The following is a 25,180-nucleotide window of genomic DNA, read 5'->3' as shown; positions in this document are numbered from 1 at the left end:
GCCTTTTCCTAACAATATATACCTACCCTCTACCCTTATACAGTCTAACTTGCAATTTGACATTCACCTCCAGTCCTTTCCTTCTTCCTCTTCCAGCCCTCTTCAAGTATGAAGCAATCAACCCCTAAAATTACAGTGGCAGGAATAATGTATAGCTAGATGCTTCGCCATTTCCTCAGATTTAGAAATTCAGAACCTGGTTGAAAGTAATGCCAGATATCTGCATCCCTAATTTGATGTTCTCAGAAGTAGCCCTTCCCGACAACTGGCAAGACTATCCTGCTCTGACAGTCTGACCCTTACACTCCAATTAAATATAAAAACAGATCTGAATCTCCTTCTACCCGTCGTAGTGTCAAGGCTAGTATAACTTCCCTGTCATGTAAAGCTCTTTAAATCAGCCTGCCAAGGAAATATGATTGTAGTACAGATTTTTAACATTCAGAGATATTCACTCCCCTTTCACTTACAAGGATTTTGAGGGTCAAAGCTATGCATTTTTATTAGATATTTTATTATCTTTCAACCTTCGTGAAGATCAATGTATTAGAATGGACGGAGAAAACATTTTTCTCCTTCTGCTAAAGTGAATTGGGATAAGGGAACTACTAATGAGGATTTTTTTATTACTTATTGAAAGTTCCTAGTTGACAAAATGGAAAAAAAATGTTGCGGAGGAGATGTAAATGTTGCTTAAATTCCATAATACTTTTTGAAACTTAAGCATCTGGTTGAAATAGATGAGCTTTTAGAGATAGATAGATGTATAGAGCTCTGAATTTTCTTAAAAGCATGATGTTTCCCAGAAAAGCAGCAATATGTTTTGGGGCAGGGACTTGTAAGTCTAAGCACAGAGTCAAACTTTTTTTTAATTTTAAACAATTTTATTAGATATTTTCTTCATTTACATTTCATGTGCTATCCTGAAAGTCCTCTATACCCTCCCCCCGCCCTGCTCCCCAACCCAACCACTCCCACTTCCTGGCCCTGGCATTCCCCTGTACTGGGGAATAATATAATAATAATAATAATAATAATATAATAATAATAATAATTCCCCTGTACTGGGGAATAATATAATCTTTGCAAGACCAAGGGCCTCTCCTCACAATGATGGCCAACTAGGCCATCTTCTGCTACATATGCAGCTATAAACACAAGCTCTGGGGGTACTGGTTAGTTCATAATGTTGTTCCACCTATAGGGTTGCAGATCCCTTTAGCTCCTTGGGTACTTTCTCTAGCTCCTCCATTGGGGGTCCTATGTTCCATCCAATAGCTGACTGTGAGCATCCACTTCTGTATTGCCAGGCACCGGCATAGTCTCACAAGAGACAGCTATATCAGGGTCCTGTCTGCAAAATCTTACTGGCATATGCAATAGTGTCTGTGTTTGGTGGCTGATTATGGCATGGACCCCGGGTGGGGCAGTCTCTGAATGGTCCTTCCTTCCATCTCAGGTCCAAATGTTGTCTCTGTAACTCCTTCCAGAGTCAAACTTTTAGAGCTACATTTCCCATCTAATTGAAAGGAACTGGGTTTCTTATTGAGTGTCTGATGGTGGGGACTTGCAGTCTTTTCCTGTGGTGTACAGCAGGCACAGCTCCTAGCTTTCCCTCTACTCTCTCTCCATGAGTTCAGAAGGTTTGGCATTCTGCTTTCTACAAGCATGGGTTGATTGAATACTTTTCTCTCTTTTTTTTTAATTAAAAAAAAAGAGCTATATTATATAAGCTCCAGCTATTAACAAAGTTCACTCATAATATACCTAAGATTTTATTTTAAAACAAACATCTAATTATATATATACACATATATGTGTATATATGTGTGTGTGTATACATGTATATATATATACATATATATATATATATATATATATATATATATTTGATAGATTTAAGCTATTTTCCTAGTTTTTTAGTTCAGAGACTAGTTTTTTTTCTTCAGTGTGCAGATACCTAGGAGAAACAATGATTTTGGCTCTTGGGCTCAGAGGTTACAGTCTGAAGTCTGCTGGCTGAATTGTTTGGGGCATAAGGTAAAGCAAAGCAATGTGGTGAGGAACATGTGGTAGATAAACTTCTCACTCGTGGCAGTCAAGATGAAGAATTATGAACGGAAGGGGCCAAAGCAAGGTTTAGCTTCCAAGGATGTGACCCTGCTTCCTTCATTAGTTCCTCCTCCTAGGCCTCCCTACTCAAGTCTCTTGTCTCTCCAGAAACAGTGCAAGAACTTCAGTGCATAATACTGTAGCAAACGCTGAATGACACCCAGGCCACAGCAATCAACAGTATGAACAGCCACTACCCTAAATGTGAGATGTGTCACTTTCCTGAAATTACAAACATTAACATTTCTTAAAGCTGGGATTGGTAGTACCAAGGATGCAGGGTTGGAAACAGGTGGATCTCTGGAGCTCACAGGGCAGTCAGTCTAGACTACTTGTCTACGTGATGGTTCCAGGTCAGTAGATACCCTGTCTCAAGAAAAGCAAACAAAAGGAAGTAAAGGAAGTGAGAAATGTTATGATTAAAACACAATCTCAAAAGTAAACAAACAAAAACCAACAAAGCCAACCAAAGTGGGGGCTGAAGTAATGGATCAGTGGTTAAGAACACATGCTGTCTTCTAGAGGACCCTACATAGAGTGGCTCACAACTGTCCATAGCCTTAACGCCAAGGGGATCCTGTGTCTCTGGCCTCCACTGACATCTGCATTCATATGTATATGCCCACAGAATGACACACACTTATACACATAGTTTAGTTAGTTAGTTAGGTAGGTAGGTAGTTAGTTAGTTAATAGGTGGACAGAGCATAAAAAACAATAGCAAAGACTAATCTGTACACGTTCACACATAAACACACAGTACTCCTTTTTTAAGAGATGCTGGGGAAAAGGGTAGAGTCATTTAGTGCTTATAAAAGAGAAACACTGAATAACTGGCTGAAGTCGGGCAAAGTGCATCCAGGCCCCAGGAAGCATTTCTGACAGCCATGCTAACATACCATAACACTGACATGAAGTTTCCTCTGGATGCCACGAAGAAGCTATTTGGGAAGAGCTTGTCAATAATGCAAAACTGGGCCAAAGGGTCCTGATGTTCAATTGCTTGCAAATGTCTATCCAAGCCTAATTGGAGGCGACTGAGCTCACATTCACAGCAAAAAGATGATCAGCGTAATTCTAATAAAACTAATTTAGAAGGAGCTTTCCTGGAATGTTACTTTCAAAAGTGGCTTTTGGGGTTTAACACCCAGTCATTTTTCTGCAAGTATTGTTTTTTTTCCTTCCTGAATTCTCAGGGCTCTGCTTTAAGTTCAGTTCTGTTTAACAGAAATAGATGAGAGCAGGGTTAATGCTATGAATGGTGTTTACTCATAACAGTAACCCTATGAGCACACAGAGCAAAGGATACATCTCAAAAGCCCTCTGACCGCCTTTGACTAGCTCATCACCAGGGCACCAAGAGAGAAGCAGGACACGCCCCCAAATAAATTATCTTGCTTTGTGCTTAAATAACAGATGAGGTCAATGCAAACCATCACCGCTGGTTTTGGTCCCCTGAGCTGCTAGAGTAGTTTGACCCTGAGTCTAATTGCTATAGAGGATGACATTAAACCCACGTGTCATCTTCCCTGAGCAAATTTGTTGTCAGGAGGAAAATAAGAAATTGGACCTATAGAATTTCACAGATGAGGACACAGAAAAGAAAAACAACCATGCTAAGTGAATTTTCTTCCTTTCACACAAATGAATAAATATATAAATAAAGGAATATTACAAAAACAATAAAACAAAAATGCTTATCACTAAATCATACAAAATACAGGATCTCGGCAGTGTGGTAGCTAAGTATACGTGTGAAACTGACTGACCCTAAGAATACCAAGATCACTGGTGTGATGGTTTGTATATCCTTGGACCAGGGAGTGGCACCATCTGAAGGTGTGGCCTTGTTGGAATAGGTGTGACCTGGTTGGAATGGGTGTGTTACTGTGGGTGTGGGTATAAGATCCTCACCCTAGTTGCCTAGAAGTCAGTCTTCCACTAGCAGCCTTTGGATGAAGACATAGAACTCTCAGCTCCTCCTGCGCCATGCCTGCCTGGATACTGCCATGCTCCCACCTTGATGATAATGGACTGAACCTCTGAACCTGTAAGCCAGCCCCATTTAAATGTTGTTTTTTATAAGACTTGCCTTGGTCCTGGTGTCTGTTCACAGCAGTAAAACCCTAAGACAACTGGTAAAACAGTGTCTCTGGATGTGAGTATATACTGACATAGTAAATTAGCATTCAACCAACCAAATTAAGAAAATATACCCTCACCAAAGATGGCAGTCATTCTCCAATCCATTTAAGGACTGGGTAGAACAAAACAGTGAAGAAGGTTGAATTATCCCTAGCACACGCATCTTGTCCGATCCTTCCTCATCAGAACTCTTGGGTGTTCAGACCTGAACATCAGCACCAACAGCATCCTAAACCCTAACCCTACACCCCTGCTCTTGGGTCAGTTTCAGCCTCACCCTTAGAATTATTCCTTGGGTTCTCCTGGATCTCAGTGACTTCACTCAGGCTGAATCATGCCAGCGTCCCCTCCCTCATTCCTCATGGTTGATTGTAAAATCATAACAAAGCTCTATGCTCTATATCACATTAGTGCTTCTCCAAAGCAAAGTCTCTCTTATATGTCAACATAACTTCGTGTTGGTCTTCTTTTTGTTGGAGACTGATGTTTAAACAGGAAGCATAAATAAATGACAGTCGTGCTGTACATGGTGGTTGTTCCAAACATAACCCCCAACATTGTTTACATGGTAGATTTGGACTCCTGTGTTTAGATGGTGTTCAGCCGAGTAAATGTTCTACACTCTTCTTTGTAAAATGGACAGTACATGATGCAAACATTGAAGTAAGCCTTTAATGTGTAAAGAGTTGATGTCATGTGATTGCTATAAAATTATGAAATAATATTTCCAGCTTCTTAAACATGACAAGATTCACCTGATTCTATACATTGTAGTGGGGTTTGCTACTTTGTTAGTTCTTCTTTCTTCCACTCCTTGCCGCTCTTTTTCTTTTACCCGTTCAATCTCCTAACACTAGATAGGGGAGAAAAAAAGATAGTGAGAAAAGGAAAGATATCCCTGAATAAAGTCATGGTTCAGAAAGGGGGTGACATTACTTTTAGACTGCTTCCTACTGAGTAGGGGTATTACTTAATTGGGGCAAGTTGGATTTTTGCTGCCAGAAAATTTAATTTCTTCTTGTTGCTTCTTCTTTGCACATAACCACTTAACAAACTGTGACCAATAACAACGAAAAAACAACCAACCAATCCACAACCCACCTCACCTCTCAGAGCCATAGCATTTACATACCCTGCAAAAAGTCCCCAGAATTCCACATACTACATACTTGCAGAAACTACCTACAACTGAGGGAATGATGCTCCTACCAGAGCCCAAGGCAAATGATAGTCAGCGACTGCGAACTTTCTGAAGTATCTCCATATCTCACGCCTGGGATTAAAATGAAAACATATTCTTATAATATTTCAGTGTTTTGTTTAAGAAACCAAATTTTAAAAAATTGTCACTATAATCTATCTCTCTCCATCCCTACTCTAGAGCCAAAGTCATCTAAAAAGATACCAAAACCAAATAAAAATCATAATTTTATAATTCCTATGCAGAAAGCCTTTTAATGGTTTACTATTGGCATAAAATGTGGTCTAAGTTCTTAGAATGACATAGGAAACCCTTGCTGACCCCTCCCTACCTGCTCGTCTGAGCTCATCCGTCCCCATCCACCCCATCCACCAGACCACACTATTTTGTCCAATTGCACCCCATCCACATAGCTCCATGGTATCCCTGTACACTTCTTTAAAATGGATTATTTAGACCATGTTTTACCACAAGATGCAACTCTAACTCCATCTCTTTCTTCTTAGGCACATTTCTACTCTCCTATGCCTAACCCCTCTCTTACCCACAATTCATTTACAATCCAATCTTTCACAAAGTCCTTGCTTAGTTCCCATTATCTCTAGGAAGCCCTCACTTACATCATTGTGTTCTTTTTCGTCCACAGAATCATTTACCACGTGTCATTCATCACCCATTAGATGAGTAAACTATTGTGGCTTTGTGCTATATCACCATTTAACTAACATTACCTGATCAGCTATTATGACCACGCTCATTTTTAAGGGATAAGAAAACGTCATAGAAACAAGCTAACAAGTTCTCTGCCTGAACACACGATTAGAAGTTGTCAGCACAAACACAGTGCGAGGGGAGCAGAGAACCAGAAAGAAGAATGAACTCAAGGAACAATACAGAGGAGAATGGGAAATATGGAGGGACACTCAAGGCAAAGAAGGGTTTCATGATGGGGCATGTGCACACCTGACAAGGAAAGTAGGAGTCTGATTAAAAAGATGAAGGCCAGATCATCTCTTCAGAGAGAACAGCAAATTCAAAGGGACAGCAGGATGGAACCGCACAATGTATCCAAGGCCTTTGATTTGTTCTGAAATTGCTCCTACAAAGAAGAAACCCAGATTTGGCATCAGCATCTTGGTTTGCCTAAGAAATAGGCCTAAGATATCAGAACTGTTTAAAAAAGAAAATCTGGATGGGCTTTCTTTTATTTGAAACTATCCTTTGCTGTTGGCTTGTGATAATATTTGAAGACGATAAAATAAAAAACCTCTCTCCTGCTTCATTCTGCTTTCAGGCAAGTACATCCAGATCTTGTCATGCCGTGGTGTTCAGCACTTCCAGCAGTGTCCTCCGGAGCCATCTGCTGTCCGTGAGAACAAGGCTTCAGAACCCAAATGATATACTTAAAGCAGAGCAAAGCAAGCTGGAGGCTCATTTCAAAAAGCATTGCTTTCCCAAAATGTATTCACTGGGAAAATCTGCTGTAAAATTGTGAATATTTTATGCAAGTAAAATTAGACCTTCCAACCTGCTCCACATGACGCATGACTGCACACACGTACTGCAGGTGATTCTGCCAGAACTGAAGCAATTTCATTTTTTTTATTAGACATTTAGTCAAAAGGTCAAAAGGAAAATTTAGAATCCATGGTATCCCTGTACACTTCTTTAAAATGGATTATTTAGACCATATTTTACCACAAGATGCTTACCTTTAAGCCATAAGAAATAGAAGTAGAATGAAAACAAAGAAAAATAAAACCAAATCATATATAATTTCGCACATAGAAATAGCAGCAGATACAACCAAAATAGTAAAATTCAGTTTCTGGGAAGGTGTTCTAAGTGAAGAGAGCATCACGAAATCCCAATGTTCACTGTTCTGAATCTTAGCCAAGTCTCTGATACCTCAGACTGTGAGCCATCTCTTCCTTCCTTAGACTCCAAATAGTAGCTGTTTCAGAAAGGTTGTAACTCCATGGATGCTTGGTGCTGTTCCACCTGCTGTTCCTTTGAGCTTGCTACTTCTCTGAAGAGATGCTCTGGCCATCCTCTTTATTAACTACAGTTCTTACTTTGCTTCCCAAACTCTACAAATCAACTCTGTGGAGATGCCCCTCTCCCCCTCACCACAGCCATCTGAAGTGCTCATCCCTTCTTTTCTGATGCTAAGTAAAGTTGGCAGAGACTTTAGTGCTGTTAACACTAGCCTGCATCAACCTTAAGGTGATCTCACTGGGAAAATATCTTCCTTATAACCTGAGCACTTAGCATGAGAGCTGTGTTCAAAAGTATTTGATCAAAGGAACACTAAAGAGAATGAATAGGTGAATGAATGAATGAATGAATGAATGAACTAATGAATGAATAGATGAATGCATGGATAGAATAGATGGATGGGTGGGTGGATGGATGGATGGATGGATGGATGAACAAATGAATGAATGGATGGATAAATGCTACCAAAGGCCTTCAGTGTTTCCACTGGCATTGTGTTTTAAAAACTGAAAATTCAGACCTGAAAAACTCCCCCTTCTTCTCTTCTTGTCATTAGCCGTGTACACAGTGATGAGTAATAAAACATTAAAAAGTGAAAACTTTTCATTTCACACTATTTCCCTTCTTTATCCCATCCAGTTCCCCACTTAGTGCAGAAACCTAATTGTCATAAGCCCAGTGGCCTTGAACCTGTGGATTTGTGGGATCTTTCTATGGCCGTCTCCCAAGTGATTGAGATTGTATACATACTACTATGCATAGCTTTGATATGAAATGTAAAACTTATACAGTTTTTGAGCCACAGTCAGCTAAGTACAACTGACACTATAGCAAGTGGAACAGCAAGTGAAGGGAACACTTCAAAGGCACAGAAGGTGCCTGCTTCCCAGAGTCAGTCTGGTGAGGCTGAGCGCGCATCTTCAGACGAAAGCAAGAGAACAATACTATTTATCAACATTTGGGTCCTGAAGAATCATTAATTGTCTTTACATAAGAAAACAGTTTAAAAGAAAACTTGGAATAATTGAATAAATATAGGAATAAATGTTCTCAACTCCACGCCTAATGATTATAAACTGCCCTCAACTTTTAAACACATTTTAAAAAATGTTCTGGCATTTTTAACAATCCTCTCAGCTAACAACTCTTCCTAAAATAGGGTCAGCTGTATTAAACATATTTTTTTTTGCATTCAGACATTTAAGTTTTGGACTCTGGGGGATGTAAGTTACTAGCCTGTCTTCACAGAGGACTACTTTTAGGTCCCCAGGAAGCTGAACTCCTGCACGCTCAGCATCCAGAGCAGCTGGACCTAAACTGACAGCTTCTACAGACACCACCATGCCATCTCCTCTCTCCTCAGATCACCCTCTCTGACAATGGGTAATTTGAGCTCACAGCTTCACTCTGAACCAATGCAGCAAAACACCACAACCAGGGAAAAAAAAAGAAAGAAAAAGAAAAACCTTGCTTCTCTGATAAGCTCAAAGCACCAGGCTCTCTCAGGATCCTCCCGGTAAAGTGCCTGTGGGTAAAACAGAAGAACCCAGTGTAGCTGTGGTCTTCCTGTCTGTGTTACCTCAGAAAGGATGGAAGGCTACTTTTTTTGTTTAACCCACTGTAGAATTACACTGATTAACAAATTATTACATATGAGACCTTTACAAAAAGCTACAGAGCCCTCAACTTACAGAGCCCTTACCTACCATCTGTCCCGAGTCACAGAACAAATTAGTGACAAGAGAGGGCTGCAAGGCCAGCCAGATAGCCAGCCCCACAGCTGCCTTCCCTGTACACTAGGGTCTACAACCTGTACTCCTCCCCCTCAGAAACCAATGTACTCTGTGCCTTTTTGAAACTTTGTTCCAAGCAGGACTTGTACAAATAACGCTAGAATAAATACAGGGCTTGCCTCACTTTTTCCAATTTATGAGCCTAATAACATGATCTAAACACTTTCCAAAAGTAACATCCAACCATGTATAGAGATGAATGGGGCACAGGCTCTCAGAGAAACAACTGGCAAATGTGATTTATGCAAATAATTGTATCATTAACACCTCAAAGTATTACATTTCTCAGAGTTTATATTAATTTATTTACGTACTTTACATTCCCACCACAGCTTCCCTCCCTCTTCTCCTCCCAGTTCTCCCCCATCTGCCTCCCATCCCTCCTTCACTCCTCTTCCAATTCTCTTCAGAAAAAGGGGAGGCCTCCCAGGAATATCAGCCAGTCCTGGCATATCAAGTCTCAGTAAGACAAATTTCTCAATTTTCAATGGAAGCAAATGACCTCAAATAACTAATCCTTCACTTTGCAATTTATGTGGAACATTTGAAGCCACTGCTTCTGTGCTGGTTTCCACAGATTTACCACATAGACCACGGGTTCTTAAAACTTCATTCAAATATACTAAGACTAGAAGGTTGTGTTGCTTAGTATCCTATAAAGAGAAAGGGAGAGAGAAAAAGAGAGGAGAGAGAAGGAAGAGAGACCAACAGAGAGAGAAAGAGACAGACAGAGAGACAGTGTGATAGTTTGTATATGCTTGGTCCAGGGAGTGGCACCATTTGGAGGTATGGCCTTGTTGGAGTAGGGATAGCCTTGTTGGAGTCGGTGTATCACTGTCAGCATGAGCTTTAAGACCCTACTTCTAGCTTCCTGGAAGAGAGTATTCTGCTGGCAGCCTTCAGATGAAGATGTAGAATTCTTAGCTCCTCCTGTACCATGCCAGCCTGGATGCTGCCATGTTCCTGCCTTGATGATAATGGACTGACTGAATGCCTGAACCTATAAGCCAGCCCCAATTAAATGTTGTCCTTTATAGGACTGGCCTTGGTCATGGTGTCTCTTCACAGCAGTAAAACCCTAAGCAAGACAGACAGAGAGGAGAAGGCCACTAAGAAAAAGTGCTGTCTAGAAAAGGCTAAGAATAGTTATTTAACTCTATTGTTATAGCCTATCCCATTGAGACTTTCTCATGCAATATTTTTGCAAAGCAATAATGAGTGATAGATTTTTTTCCCAAAAAAAAAATCCTCTCTGTGCTGTGAGCAGTGTTGAAGTTATCTGTGCTGTGATACAATGGCAATCCTCATAATACACCTGTGTTTAATTCTCCATATTACAGTAGCATTATATCCTGCATTATCTTCCTTCTAGCACAGAATAGAAAAAAAAATCTAATTTAATACACGTCTTCCAGAATAGTGTTATTCACTGAATGATGTAGAACCTATGTTCTCATTGAAAGAGAGTACGGGGAAACAGATAGCAATGAATTATTTTCCAGAGCAATTTAGGAGGAAGTAGGTTGAAAGTATCCCAGTTCTTGGAGCTTTTGATGGTGCGATAGCACTGTTTTATTAAAGGAAACGAAAATTTTGCATTCGCTCAGCTGCTTATACATTTAGACAGTGAATGGGACGTGTAGTGTAATCCTGGGCCTGTAGCACGAGAAATGAACGAGAAGCCCTTTCCACACTTAAAATTGTTTTAGCAAGTGGGAAACAAAGCTGATGGCTTGGCTCTTCACATTTGTCTGAAATCATTCTAATCTGTCCTCATTCTTCCTGAGTAGTGCATTCTAACATAACTTTCAAAAGGAGACAAGTATTTACTTCATCGCGAGAACAGTAGACTGGGATAGCATTAGAGGGAACAGCATAGCAATACCTAAGGCTTCAAATGGTGGCGCTGTATAGAATCAGCCCCCCCCCCCCAAACACACACACACACCTAACCCCTACACTCACAACTGCATCCTTCCCTACCTCACAATGCTAGATATGGCCAAAGAGGAGGGAAAGTGTCCCAAGGAAGGCAAAGGAGTCAAAAACATCCCCACTCCCACAATTAGGAGTTCCATAAACACACCAAGCTAACAGTCATACATATGGCTGCAGATGACCTAGTGCAGAACACTGAAGGCCCTGTGCTTGCCCCTGCAAACTCAGTGAGCCCATATACGCCCTGTTCGGTTGATCCAGTGGCCTATGTTCTCCCATGTTCTCCATCTCCTCTGACTCCTACAATCTTCCTACCCACTCTTCCGTGGGATTCCCCATGCTCCAAGAGATGGAGACCTGCAATTTAGACTCTCTTTCTACATAGTGTCTGGCTGTGGGTCTCTGTATCTTCTTCCACACGCTATCAGAGGAAACCTCTCTGATGGTAATTGGACAAGGCAACAATCCATGAGAACAGCAGAATGTCATTAGAGATCTTTTCTTTTTTATTTCATTTATTTATTTTTATTTTATTTTATTTTATTTTATTTTATTTTATTTTAATTTTTGCCAGTCATGTTTGGTTCTAACCTAGGTGTCTGGTTCCTAGCCATCCAGGCAATACAGAGCATGGGCTCTCTCTCATAGGTTGGGCCTCTCAATATAAAGCAAACATTGGTTGGCCACCCTCACGTGTCCTGAACCACCATTGCCACAGTACATCTTACAGTCAGAACAGATTGTAAATGGAGAGTTTTGTGGCTGGGTTGGTGTCCATGTTTGTCTTGCTAGAACCTGGAGAGTGCTTCCCATGCCAACGAGACTAGAACATAGAGGTGAAGGCTCCATGCAGGCACTAATTCAACCTCTGAACATTCATTGAACTGTGTGGATGTTGTCCTTGGCAATGGTGCCCTGCTGCCAGTTCTCAGAGAGAAACCCTCTGTCCTAGTATCAACCTGGGTTATTTGGGGATTTCCACAGGGGGACCTCCTTGGCCAACAACTTGACTCAATGCAACTCATCACTTGGAAGCCTTGCTTGATTACAAGCTATGGCCAATTGAAAATCCATCTCTACCACTACAAGGACAGTAGGATCACCCTCATAGATTACAGGAAGTTTCCACTGCCTCCAAAATGCCTCCCAATTCCAGCCATCTTTCCCCACGCTCTCTCCTTTAATCCCATCTACCCCCACTCATATCTCATCCCTCAGCTCCTGGCCTACCCACCCCAGTCTACCAGCAAAAAATTATTCTGTTTCCCCTTCTACAGAAGATTCATGAATTCCACTGCAGCCCTCAACTTTACCTAATCTCTCTGAGTGTAGAGACTATACCTTAATTATCATTTACTTAATAGCTAATATCCCTTATAAGTGAGTACATACCATATTTGTCAAGTGATATCCATCTTTCTGAGGCTAGCTTAATTTTGCTTAACATGAAGATCTCTACTTTTATTTGTTTTCTTGCAAATAATATAATTTTACTCTTCGTTACTGAATAAAGTTCCATTGTGTACAGATGCCATGTTTATTCATCTGTTGATGGGAACCTGGGCTGATTCTCTGATTGGGCTATTGTGAATAGTCCTCCAATAAGCGTGAATGTGAAAGAATCCCTGTGGTGCAATAACTGAGACTTCAAGAATATAACTACCAGCACTGTGGCTATATCATGTGGTAGCTCATTTTAGTTTGCTTGTTAATTTGTTTGTTTTTACTGATTTCCATAGGGACTAAATTTACTTTCCTACCAGACTGAATAAAAGTTCCTTTCCCTCTCTCTCATTTAGCATTTGTAGTTTTCTCTCTTGATGATAGCCATTCTGATTATAGTGAGATAAAACCTCCTTGTAATTTTGATTTGCCTTTTTCTGATAACTAAAGATGCTCAACATTTTCCCATACATTTACTGGGTATTTGACTGTTCTGTAATGCTGAATCTTTAGAGTCTCAAGACTTCAAAGATATATCTATAAGAAAGGGAAAGCTTCCAAAGAACTTATTGTCCATTCGAAATCTTTTTTCTTTAGGTTAAAATTATCAATTCCAGTGAATGAGAAATGGAGGATTTTTCAAATGTCTTTGCATTCTCTGGATCATTTTTTTGTTAGATTTTAGTATTAAGTCTTTGTGATTTTACTACCTATCTATTAACTGGCCTCTTGCGAGAACAGCCCTACGTTCTAAAATTTAGATGTGAAATAAATTTGAATATAGCTGCATTGTGGGGTGCTGGACATGCAAACATATACACATGTGCAGACTCCTTATTCTGTTACATCCTCACTTTTACATCCGCAGCCCACTACCTACTTGTTGGGTAACAAGCTTTGAATATAATTTGGAAAACAGGGTAAAAATCTTCCCTAGTGATGGTTTCAGTAGCCTCAATGTCTCTGCCTTCCTGTCCCCTCTTTGTTCCTCAGTGATTAAGCTTGCTGCGTAAGAGAGGAATCAGTAGCGAAAATGTTTCTGGATCCTGGCTAGTCCCTTTGATTAGCATCCTTTCTTCTCTGGCTCACTAACCATATGGTGAAAACAACTAGCCATGATTGTGGTTTCAAATCTAAAGAATGATACTATTTGTTCATTCCTGCAACCTGAAGCAAGCATCTGGTGGTTAGATCTTCCTGAAATAACAGAAAAAAAAAAACGAAAGACCAAAACAAAAAATGCACTTCAGTACTCAGGGGTGAAAACACGTAGACAAGATTAATCCACAGTGTAAGATAGTCCATTTTATTAAAAGGATGGGAGCCAGGGGGAAGGGGTAGTTTCATAGGACTCAGAGGACCTGAATCTCAATCCCCAGGATACACATAAAGCTATGTAAGGCAGCATGCATATGTAATCCACACCTACAGTGAGATGGGAGATAGAGACAGGATACACCCCAGAAGCTTGGGAGCCAGGGACCTGACTGCAGCTGTACATCACCAAACAACAAAGAGAGCCTGCCTTAAACAACATGGGAGGTGGGGGCTGATGCCTGAGTTTGTTCTCTGACCTCCACACGGATGCTCCCCACATGTGCTAAGACACATGAGCACCCTCACTCTCTCATACACATACAAGCATGCAAACACATCTACACACTATATAAACACACTGTACATGCATACAAAAGATACTTCTACTTCTTTTAATGTAAGAATTGGAAACGGTGCCCAAAGCTTAAGGCTCCCTTCCCTTTTCCCTCGTGTTACAACTAGAAATAAACTATATTTAGGATTCTTCATCAGAAGAAGAAAATATGCATTGCACGTCCCCTTATCTCTGTCGCATGTGAGCTCAGAAGCGTCCCAGTTTCTACCCACTATTAGATTTATGCATTTTGTTACTTAAAATTATGTTTTCCACATTAAACGTCTGTCCCATTTTCCCCCTGTATATTATTTTAAGATTATTCTGGCTTACACTTTCCATTTCAACACTAGGCAAAGAATTTGAAATAAAAATGTACTGTTCATTTTTCAGTGGTGTTCATTTGAACAAGTATTGAACAAGGTTCATTTTTCTTTATTGGGGTCGTGTAATAATAATTAGTCTGCCGGAGTTGCCGTGAGAAAATACCACCAACTGGGTGTTCTAAACACCAGAAATGTATTCTTTGTAGTTCGTTCTGGAGTCCAAGACCAAGATGTCAGCAAGTGAGGCTCTTCTGAAAGCTTCTCCAGCTCACAGGCAGCTGGCTCCTTCCTGAGCATGTCCCCACATGGCCTCTTCTCTGTGCCTGCAGATTCTTTGCTGTATCTGCATCCCCCTGTGGGGACACCAGTCGTATTGGGTTATACTTTTATGGCTTGATTTAACCTGAATTTCTCTTTTAAGTCTCTTTTAATATAGTCACATAGTGAGTTAGGGCTTCCGTGGGTGAATTTAGAATAAATGCCGTTCACAACAGGTAGCAATGTGGCTTGTCAAATGTTTTTAATATCTTCCCTTTAGGGAGAAGAGGAAAAAACATCTCAAGAAGAAAACTGATAAAATTCACCTTTCCATGTGAAAGTTGTCTGATATACAAATCTACATGAATATGCAAGCCACTTGGATAAGGATATTATTTATGAGACGATAGGTAAATTGAACATGAAGTCACGGTTAGCTGTGGCTTTGCAGTATTTCAAGGAGTACACTGAGACTTAACACAGGGGCAGGAGAGCAGGTGAGATCACACCAGCTGCCTTAGAATGTTCCCTGAGTGTTCAGGGACAGCGTTTACAACATCTTATTCTCAGTGCATCTGACTAGGACTTGCCAAATTTAACAAATCAAAATATAGGGTGCATATTTCAACTACAGAAGAAAAAAAAAGATGGTTGATTTATTCGTTTATGGCAAATGCTAACCTCATTTGATAATTGGGACACACCATTCCAAAAAATTCCATCATGGGGTATATTTACCCTTAAAAAAAATAATAAAGAACAAGTATTTTGTATTTATGTAGAATTCACTTAGCTGTGGGTGCTGTATGATTGTTGTTTGGTTTTTTTTTTTCTGGCAAACTTACATTATGTTAAAGATCGAATCTTTGGGGATGGGGATGTGGAGAGGTGGCTTAGACTCCACAGTCTCTTTCACACGTGGCTTGTGTGAGAAGCTTAAGGAAAAAAATAAAAATAATGGCACCTTTTGCCTTTACTGCCCTCCACCTACCCACCCAGTTACACTTTCACTAACTTCATAAATGTAATTTTCTAGTCCTTATTAGAAGATTTTTAAAAGACCTATGCCCTAAAGCACGGAAAACCTAGGCGTTAGGCTCCTGTCCAAGCTGCTGCCATGATAGATGACTACAATATATCATGTTAAAATATTAAAATCAGTTAGGTACCCAACTCTGCAGCTGAAGTATTTTCGTGGCTCTAGCAAGGCCCCGTCATCTCATCGTGTGGCTACACCAGTAGACTTCAGAGACCAAGGAATAGCTAATTCTTCATCTCTGAACACCGGGCAGCTCACTCACCTGTAAAAGCAGAGGATTGCATTTAAGGTGTTTTCCCAAGGGTCCTAACAATTCCCCTCCAGACATCTCTGAAGTGAGGTTTTCGCTAATTCTCTCATTTGCCTTATGAAGCCTAAATTGTTCCAACTTCAGATGAATTTTTTTTCGCTTGAAGTTCATAGTGTTTCAATTGTTAAATAATTAAGGATTATAGTACTGGAGATTTTCACCTTTAATAGATGTTTCCCAACCCATAAATTCATCAATGATGAAAGAAAATACTGACTTTATTCTCTGCTCCTCCCCCACACTTCCCTTAACACAGATTTTGTGCACATTGCGAGCTCAGATGCTGTGCGCATGAAAATGCTGATGATGTTGAAACAGTCCCACAGTGGCGGGTACTGACTGATGAAAATAATTTTGTTGGAACTGAAGCCAATCTCCCCGGTTTGAGTTAGATGGACCCGCTTCTTGTTCTCTACCGCCATCTAGTGGCACAAGGGTCGCCACATCTGTGCAACATGGCAATTCGGAGCTGAGATTTTTAAAGATTACTACAAATCGAATGGATGAATTGTTTTATTCTTGTCATCACAGTAAAATGGGATTTACAGAGTGTTTCAACATATAAAATGTAATAAATGTTAATAAAAGTTAAGTATAACGCAATGACAGATGTTAGCATCTAAGCAGTATAAATTTGTGCAATTTAATCTCTTTATGATGTTCAGACATAAACTTGAACACTGAAGGAAAAAATTGCAATGTACCTTAACGGGTGAAAAATAGAACTTTTTATAGACCTCTGATTTTGTATCATGGCAAAGATTTAAAAATTAATAATAATAAATGTAATCAAGGCTGAGGAAAAACAAGAAAATTCCATCCTCTTAAATGTGGAGTTGGTACCGGCTATTCAGCTTGTTTAACCATTTGTCTTCAACTAGAATAGAGCTTTAGCCTCATTATTATTTATAAACGTAATACAGTGTTTAATGAGTGTTGAATAACATTTAGTTTTTAATGTCCCATAATCTGGAACTTTCTCCAAATGGCATAATAGTGTGTTTAATTGTGTGAATCTAAAGTAAAAATAAATTTCTCTAATGAATGAAATAAAATCCTTCCAAAATGAGACTTTTCCCCCATGAAAGCTTTTTTTTCCCAAATAACAATTATCAGGGGGAAATTTCTGCCATTTAACATTATCCAAGCTCTCTATTCTAATTTAAAGCATCAACAGTATTATCAAGCACTTAGGAAAGGCAAACAAGAGACCTCTGAACAGAGTGCCTGTGTCTTAATATACTTGTGAACCATCTGAGAAATATCCTATTTGTTTTTTCAGGGAGGGAAAATCCCTATACGGTGGACAGCCCCAGAAGCTATTGCCTACAGAAAATTCTCCTCAGCCAGTGACGCGTGGAGCTACGGGATTGTCATGTGGGAGGTGATGTCCTATGGAGAGAGACCGTACTGGGAAATGTCCAACCAGGATGTAAGTACCTGGACGCTTCTGCCATTTTGTGAATGGAAGGGCATTGGCTTGATGGGGAACATCTCTCTCTTTTAATTCTCTCTCAGGTTAACCCTTGTCTTGCTGACAGTTTCATAGGAGACTAGAGGGAGAAGGGACCTGAGAATATGCAGAAGATTCTAGCCCTAGTTGACTGGGTGAGCTGGGCACACATCTTACCTGAAACACTCTCAGCACTGCTTACCTATAGTTAAACAAAAGAAAGAGTAATATTGACTTTTTATTTCAACCATGGAGCAATTCAGTGTACCACTGCAAAGTCCAAATCAGCCTAAGCTAGATTTAGACTTTCAAGGGAGAGTGAATGCTTTCAGGCACTATCAGTAAATGTCATCTCACAAGGTTCCTTTGAGATACATAATCTTTAGTGTCATCTTTTTTTTTTCCCTTTGGTTGTTTTATCTGTAGCAATTACATTTGTGGTTGATAACATTACAGAACAGAATAGTTCATACACGTAGCCTCTATGATCTGCCTGCAGACAGTAATCAGAATAACAGACATTCCAACAATGGAAGAGGGCGATGTCAGAGCAGACAAATGTGTGCCTCATCTAAGAATCCAGGGCTGTTCATTGTCTTGCCTTCTCCAGTGCTCCCTGTGGTTTCTAAAGCTATAGCGATAGGAAGTAAACACTGATATGATTTCGAATGTCCATAGATGCAAAGATAGCTAGTTACTGGACTGTAAATCATCCCTAAACATACACAAAGCATAACCAGTGTAGCATCACATTTCTTTACTCCAACTAAAAACTTACAGCCTCCCCTCCTTACAAACCTCCACACCTCACATTTTGCTACTAGAGATTCCAGTTTCAACACCTTTTGTAGTTGTGCAACAGCTACAGATTCTTTCAGTTTCACAGATTTGTTTTGTTGTTGTTGTTGTTGTTGTTGTTGTTTGAGACAGGGTCTCACTATGTAACTCTGGCTGACCTGGAACTCACTACATAGACCAGGCTGGTCTCAAACTCCAAGAGATCCACCTGACTATGCCTCCTGAGTGCTGGGATTCTAAAGGCATAAGTGTGGTTAGATTTCTGGCCACAATTGATGCTTCTACTAACATAGAGTATTGCTTTTGCAACTGAGTCCTGTTTCACTGTCTAGGAATCTCCTGGCTCATCATGGAGAATGCCAACACCAGATACCTATAAAACAGCAGGGAAAAGATCACATGAGCAGTCATTGCTCTCGAAAGCACAATGTCAAACACAAAGCCAGGATAACAGGGTCCCCCAGAACATCTGGAACACACAGTGTGCACTGCCAGCAACCTCTGTACCATACCCATCACTGGGGCATTTCAGAGCCATGTCATGATGAGAATTCTGTATTCTCTGGAGAGTTTTATGTAATGAACCTCTCACCCTGTGACTGAACCTTTTTGTTGTTTGGGGGTGATTGTTGTTTGTTTGTCTGTAGTGGGTGTCAATTCATAAAAGCCTTTTCCAGCACTTCCTGAGTTAAACTTCCAACTAGAAACTTGTCCCATTACTACCAGAGCCTCCACTTTGGATTATGGTTTTCTTTTGTTTTTTTTTTGTTGTTGTTGTTGTTGTTGCTTATTTGTACTTTTTTAAAACCAGGTAGCTACGTCATGTAAGCCCCAAATTCTGTCACTATAATACCCACTTTAACTCTGACGCATTGCTCTCATATGTATTCTGTTGAGGGTAAACTAATCCATCCCAGCAATCCCAGAATCGATTTCTCTTCAGCACTGCTTCTTGTCTAGAGTCTCGTGATAATGGGTTCTTCACGCTTTTAGATTGCAGCCGTGGTAAACTTTTATAACAAGCCATGGCCATTGCCGAGGAAAGCAAGGAATAACTGTGACTTGTATGTCGGTTTGTTTGAGTTCACACAGCTTCCTGTTTGGGACTGGTGATCTCCTGCCCTTGTAGAGTCCCTGTCTTAACAGTTAGGAGAAAGACTAGAAATGAAATAAATAAGCAAAAGTATAATATGTGGCCTGACACTAATGGGAATAAGACAAATGAGGAAAATAAGACTCTCCAGGCTTGGATTTGATTTATTTTTGAGACACTCTCATGAAAGTCATTCACTTAAAGCAATAAGAGTCATAATTAGTCCTTCTTATTAGACACCCAGAGGGAGTTATTCTAATAAAAGACTGACCAAGAGGAAGAGCCATTTCTTGAGTTTCCTGATCCCTAGACTTCCTTTCCTCCTGGGACCCATTGCTGCAGGCACAGATTTGGCAAGCATAGCCATGCTGATGTGGACTCTGATTCGGTCACGTAAGCTGCTTAGACTTTGAAAGTGCCCCAGTTTCATGAGTTAATTAAAAAATAAAGAAATGAGTTAGGGTCTTCCCAATGTGCCTTCTCATCATAAGATGCTGTAATTTTATAATCTGTGAGGAGATGCTGATAGCAAAGAAAAGACTCATGGTCTCCCTTCTCCAGTATAGCCTTCTCCCGATCTCTGCTGAGCTGCCAAAAGTAGACAGGACGTTCATAAAGCAGAGCAGGTACAAGTGAGGATGCCAGACCACAAGACAGATTGCTTAGGGAGGCAGCTTCAATGGGGAATGGCCCAATTGTGCCATTTCAACTCAGACGGCCATGTAAATTGTCCTTAATTGTTGCCTAGAATGGTCCAGAGCCTGCTTTCAGCCTTTTCCTGCCTGGACTGTGCCCAACAATTCGCCCAGCAGTTCTGGCCATAGATCTTGATGATCAGCATCCAATATGACCATTTAGAGAGTGATTTTGTCTATTAAGCCTCATTTGTCTACATGGGCTCCATCTGGAACAGGAGAGGATACTACAGCCAGGAATCACCTGACACCAAGCCCGTTCTCATTTGTTCTCAACACCAGGCTGAACTTTTTCTCCACACAGAGCCAAAGGAAGGTCTCAGTGGCTGTGGTTTCCCCGTCTTCTGGGGTGACCGAAGGATATTCCAGAAAGAATCTGAGGGGGGAGGGGAGATTTGGGGGCTGAATTGGGGGAGTCAAATCTTAAGGCCTTTGGATCCACACATTACTAGATGAAAGCAGAATGAGCCAAAATCTTTTATGTTTCCCATGAATACCTTCCTCTGCTACCAGCAAGGGAGCTGGAATTCTGTTTAGCTCAACATATTGGAAGTCAGCCTATCTGCAATGGGTCCAGTAATCCAGATTTATGTTCAGAAGCAGAAAATAGCTTGATAAAAATTCTCTGACTGCTCTGTCCAAATACTGGCGATTCCCTGTTTATCCTTGATTCCTTATCCATGCAATCAAGGTGTAGTTTTACACTTGACCATTTCCAACCAAGATGCTTTCTAAGAAAAGTAATGAGACAGAGAGTAAAAGTCAAACCATGTTCTGTTTCCGTGTCTTATATACTTTACTGCACTTTCGTGAGTTAACAAAGCTGTGGGCACAGATCAAATGGAACGTTACAATGTTTTATGATTTTTAATGAGTTCAGAAAATTTCAGACAGTTTTTAGGAAATGGTTTCTCTCTTCGCCGACTATGGTGTATTTTATTACAATGAACAATTCTGAGTCGGCAGAATCTGTGTTAGTGAATAATATAATGAGTTTCCCAAAGGTCAGTGGAATTGTACATTAGGGAATGGAAATGAGGAAGGGAAAAAATAAAAGCCGAATGCAGAGAACTATCGTACATAAAAAAAAAAAAATAACAGAATATAATAGCAGGTGCCAGCTGCTCAGGCACTCAGCAAGTACCACTCACCAGACCAGGTGTGCATGTGGGACAAGGATGTGGGAAAATCAGTCCTCTGCCGTGTTAATGAAATAAACAAAGCACGGAAAGACAGATGCTGGATTCTTTCCCACATAGGGCAGCTAAGAAGATAATCACATAGCACTACCTAGTAGACTGGCACTTAATCAGACTCTAAGAAGGAACACGAAGATGTGCATGCAAGGAGGTCAGGCACCGGGTGCCAAACATATTCAAGTCAGGGAAACGACGTCTATTATTCTCAGTGGCACATTAAGGTAACTACAGAATATAGCAGTGATTATATATTGGAAGGGGGTGTTTTATGTGTTTGTGTGTTTGTTCTGATTTTATTTTTGAGACAGGGTTTGTCTATGTAGCGTTGGTTGTCCTCGAACTAGCTCTGTAGACCAGGCTGGTCTTGAACTCAGAGATCTACATGTCTCTGTCTCCCAAGTGCTGGGACTCAAGCCATGAGCCACTACACCTGGATTGATCAAATATTTTGAAAAGAACTAGATTGAGAGAAGCTTGAAGATTTCTAAGGCAAAGAAATGACAAGTGGTTGCAGAGGTGGAAATGTTAATCCCTCTGACTGAGCATCACGCACTGGACACCTGTATGAAATTCTCACTGAATTCCATAAACATAAAAAAAGAATTAACGAGACATATCTTTCAATCAAGGTATCCATTATTTCAGTATAGAGTTGGTGTTCTGGTACATTATTAGTCCTACATCCACATCCGATTAGAATGACACTCATCAAGGGGGTATGATGTTCTTTCTTCTTCTCTTTTTTAATGTGGTAGAACACTGTATGACTACAATATAGTTATTTAAAATATACATACCACAAAAGCATGCCAGCTCTGTTATGGAAGGTTTTTCTGATCACTGAAAAAAGGAACTCAATGCAAACTAACTTGAACAAAAACACTTTTCTTTTTTTTAATCATGAAACAGCAGGTTGGTTACTCCACTGACTCTGGGTGTGCCAGTGCTTTCCTGTGGGCCTGGGTTTCTAGACTCTTTCTCTCTACTCACCACATTCTTTGCTGCCTCCTGCTCTGGGGCTCAGGATGTCAGGCTAGCTACAGCACTACCATGAATCCTTTCTAAATTTCACAAGCCAATCTCAATGTTAGGGAAGAATGGCCGGCTCAACCTTGATCTACACCCACATCAGAGAAGCAAGGACTGTCACCCAAGCTAGGTCTCCATGCCTGCCTTCTCCACTCCGAGGTGGATGGAGCACTATGACTGCAAATTGTCCCACAGTCACGTGGAATGAGAGGATCACAAGCGGAAGGATATTGTGCAGCCAGAAGATGAGTGAGGTTCCTTGGATTGCTTGTTTAGTTTCATTTTTGTACACCCTTTGGGGATATTTGTCATTTAATTGCAACTTTATTGCAGTCTCACTTTGGTGTGACACCAAAATGTTAATGGAGCATTACTGCATCCTAATCTAATAACAGAGAAAACTGGGAAGACCAGTATACCTACAGGGTCTCTCGACATCAGCGTCATCATCAGGATTTTGGGTTGAGGTTTGTGTTGAACTTTGGAGTTGATGCTTAGCCATAATATCAACCTCTATATGCAGTAGCATTCCCCTTCTAAAATAGCCACCACCACCCCCCAAAAAAGGCCCTGGTTATTGTCTTGTCAGAGATGGGTGACAAACATCACCTCCAGTTAACCCCAGTTAAGAGTCACTTACCATCTAGTAGAAAGTTCTGAGTTCTGATTCCAGACTCATGGCTGACTGAACACTTAGGCAAGTCATTTAAGCTTTCTGAGATATCATTTTCTGGAGTTCAAAATAACTAATTGTAGATAGTGAAGAAATACAAGGTAAACTCATTTATAGTGCCTGGTACATATACATTGTTTAATTAATCCTGGGTAGTGAAATTAATCCTGGATTTTATATATTTACTATAAATCACCTGTTTTGTTATTGTTTTGCACAGTTTGTTTGTTTTTTTTTTTCAAGTATCAAACTTGATTGGTACATTAAGATATCTTTTTTTGTTTTCATTTTGGTTTTTCAAGACAGGGTTTCTCTGTATAGCCCCGGCTGTCCTGGAACTCACTCTGTAGACCAGGCTGGCCTCAAACTCAGAAATTCACCAGCCTCTGCCTCCCAAGTGCTAGGATTAAAGGCATGCACCACCACTGCCCTGGCACATTCAGATATCAAACTTACCATCTAGTAGAAATACAAAAACATGCAGAACATTGGAGTAACAGAATAAATATTTAAAGGAAACAAAAATTTAAAACATGAGAAGAGTGAGTCTTTACCTGTCAACCTTGAGTCTAAATGAACAACGTTTCCTCATTAAAAATACGGTCAAGGGTGCTGAAGAGATGGTTAACATAAAAGAGCTATTTTAGGTGATTAGTTTAAGAGTCGAGATGGTTTTCTGAGGTAAATCCCATTATTATTTCCATTTCCAGATAAGGGAACTGGAGTCTAGAAAGAATCAGTGATCTATCCGAGTTGTTGGGGAGTCATGGAATTGATGTTGAAGTCCTTGCTTAATCCAAAGTGCTTGCTTTTACCACTCAATTGTAAAGTAGACATTCAGGATTCGAAGGAATCTACACACCATGCTTCCTAATGAGACCAAAGCATCTTTAATTGTGCATGCAACTCCATCACACGAAGCATTTGCATTGCCTCCTGCTTGCAAAAGGATGCGGGATGACCTATCACTGTTGAGATATATAAAGCCTCATTGCAGTTTTCTTGTAACTCGACGTTAATATTTTATGAAATGCACTATCCCGTTGTTACATTTCGTACAAACAATTCAGTCAAATTTTAATAAATGGCAGAACTATCCCATTGCCCAAAACAGTTCCAAGGCAGATGGAAGAGGCAGGGGGATTTCTTGCTGCTTTTAAGCATGCAAAGTTTATCTTTCATTTGTGTAAGGTAGATCAAGGTAATGTTGTATGCTATTTTATTCAAGTTCATAATCAATGAAATTTACTACCTATGGGAAGACATGGTGGTACACAAGTTCCAAAGATGGCACCAAGGGCAGTGCTCTTCTCTACTCTTAACAATTGCAATGAGCTTCACAGAGGGGGAAAGGCAAAATATGAACAGCAAGAAGCAGGAAATAACCAAATCCACGGAGTCAGTAGATGGGGGAAAGGTCATCTTCACTTAAATGAGCAGCAACTTCAGTAGAGCTAATGATCTGACTGCTGCACAGTAGTCTGGGGTTTTGTTTTGATTCCCTGACTGGGGGAAAAAGCCTTTGAAATGCAGATGTCTCCTAGGTGCTTAGGTTCTACCACTAAGCTCATCATTTTTCTCTAGAAGACTTCAGAAACAATCTCACGGGCTGGAGAGATGGCTCAGGGGTTAGGAGCACCGACTGCTGTTCCACAGGTCCTGAGTTCAATTCCCAGCAACTACATGGTGGCTCACAACCATCTGTAATGTGATCAGATGCCCTCTTCTGGTGTGTCTGAAGACAGCAATAATGTACTCATATATATAAAATAAGTAAATTTTTTAAAAAAGAAAAAAAAAAAACAATCTCACTTGAAGCTACTTGGAGAAAGCATAATGCTGCCAAGATGTGTTTGGTTTTCACTACCTAATTTTTTAAAAAGCTTTGCATGAGAAGGAGGAGGAGGAAGAAGAGGAGAAGGAGGAGGAGGAGAAGGAGGAGGAGGAGAAGGAGGAGGAGGAGAAGGAAGGAGAAGGAGAAGGAGAAGGAGAAGGAGAAGGAGAAGGAGAAGGAGAAGGAGAAGGA

At 40.4% G+C, this 25,180-nt stretch overlaps 1 protein-coding gene across 2 annotated transcripts in view; it reads left to right on the top strand.

The window, feature by feature from the left end:
• Positions 1-25,180, top strand: part of Epha6 (EPH receptor A6) — an 882,350-nt gene that overhangs the window by 834,537 nt on the left and 22,633 nt on the right. For both annotated transcript variants that reach the window (XM_021184474.2, XM_021184473.2), the window contains one exon: positions 17,497-17,646. In XM_021184474.2, coding sequence (XP_021040133.1) covers positions 17,497-17,646 — 150 coding nt within the window. The remainder of the gene's footprint in view (positions 1-17,496; positions 17,647-25,180) is intronic.

This window comes from Mus caroli, chromosome 16, assembly GCF_900094665.2.
Source record: "Mus caroli chromosome 16, CAROLI_EIJ_v1.1, whole genome shotgun sequence".
In the NCBI taxonomy this organism is placed as follows: Eukaryota; Metazoa; Chordata; class Mammalia; order Rodentia; family Muridae; genus Mus; species Mus caroli.
The sequence above is the reverse complement of the archived record's forward strand: the minus strand, read 5'-3'. Positions and strand labels throughout refer to the sequence as shown.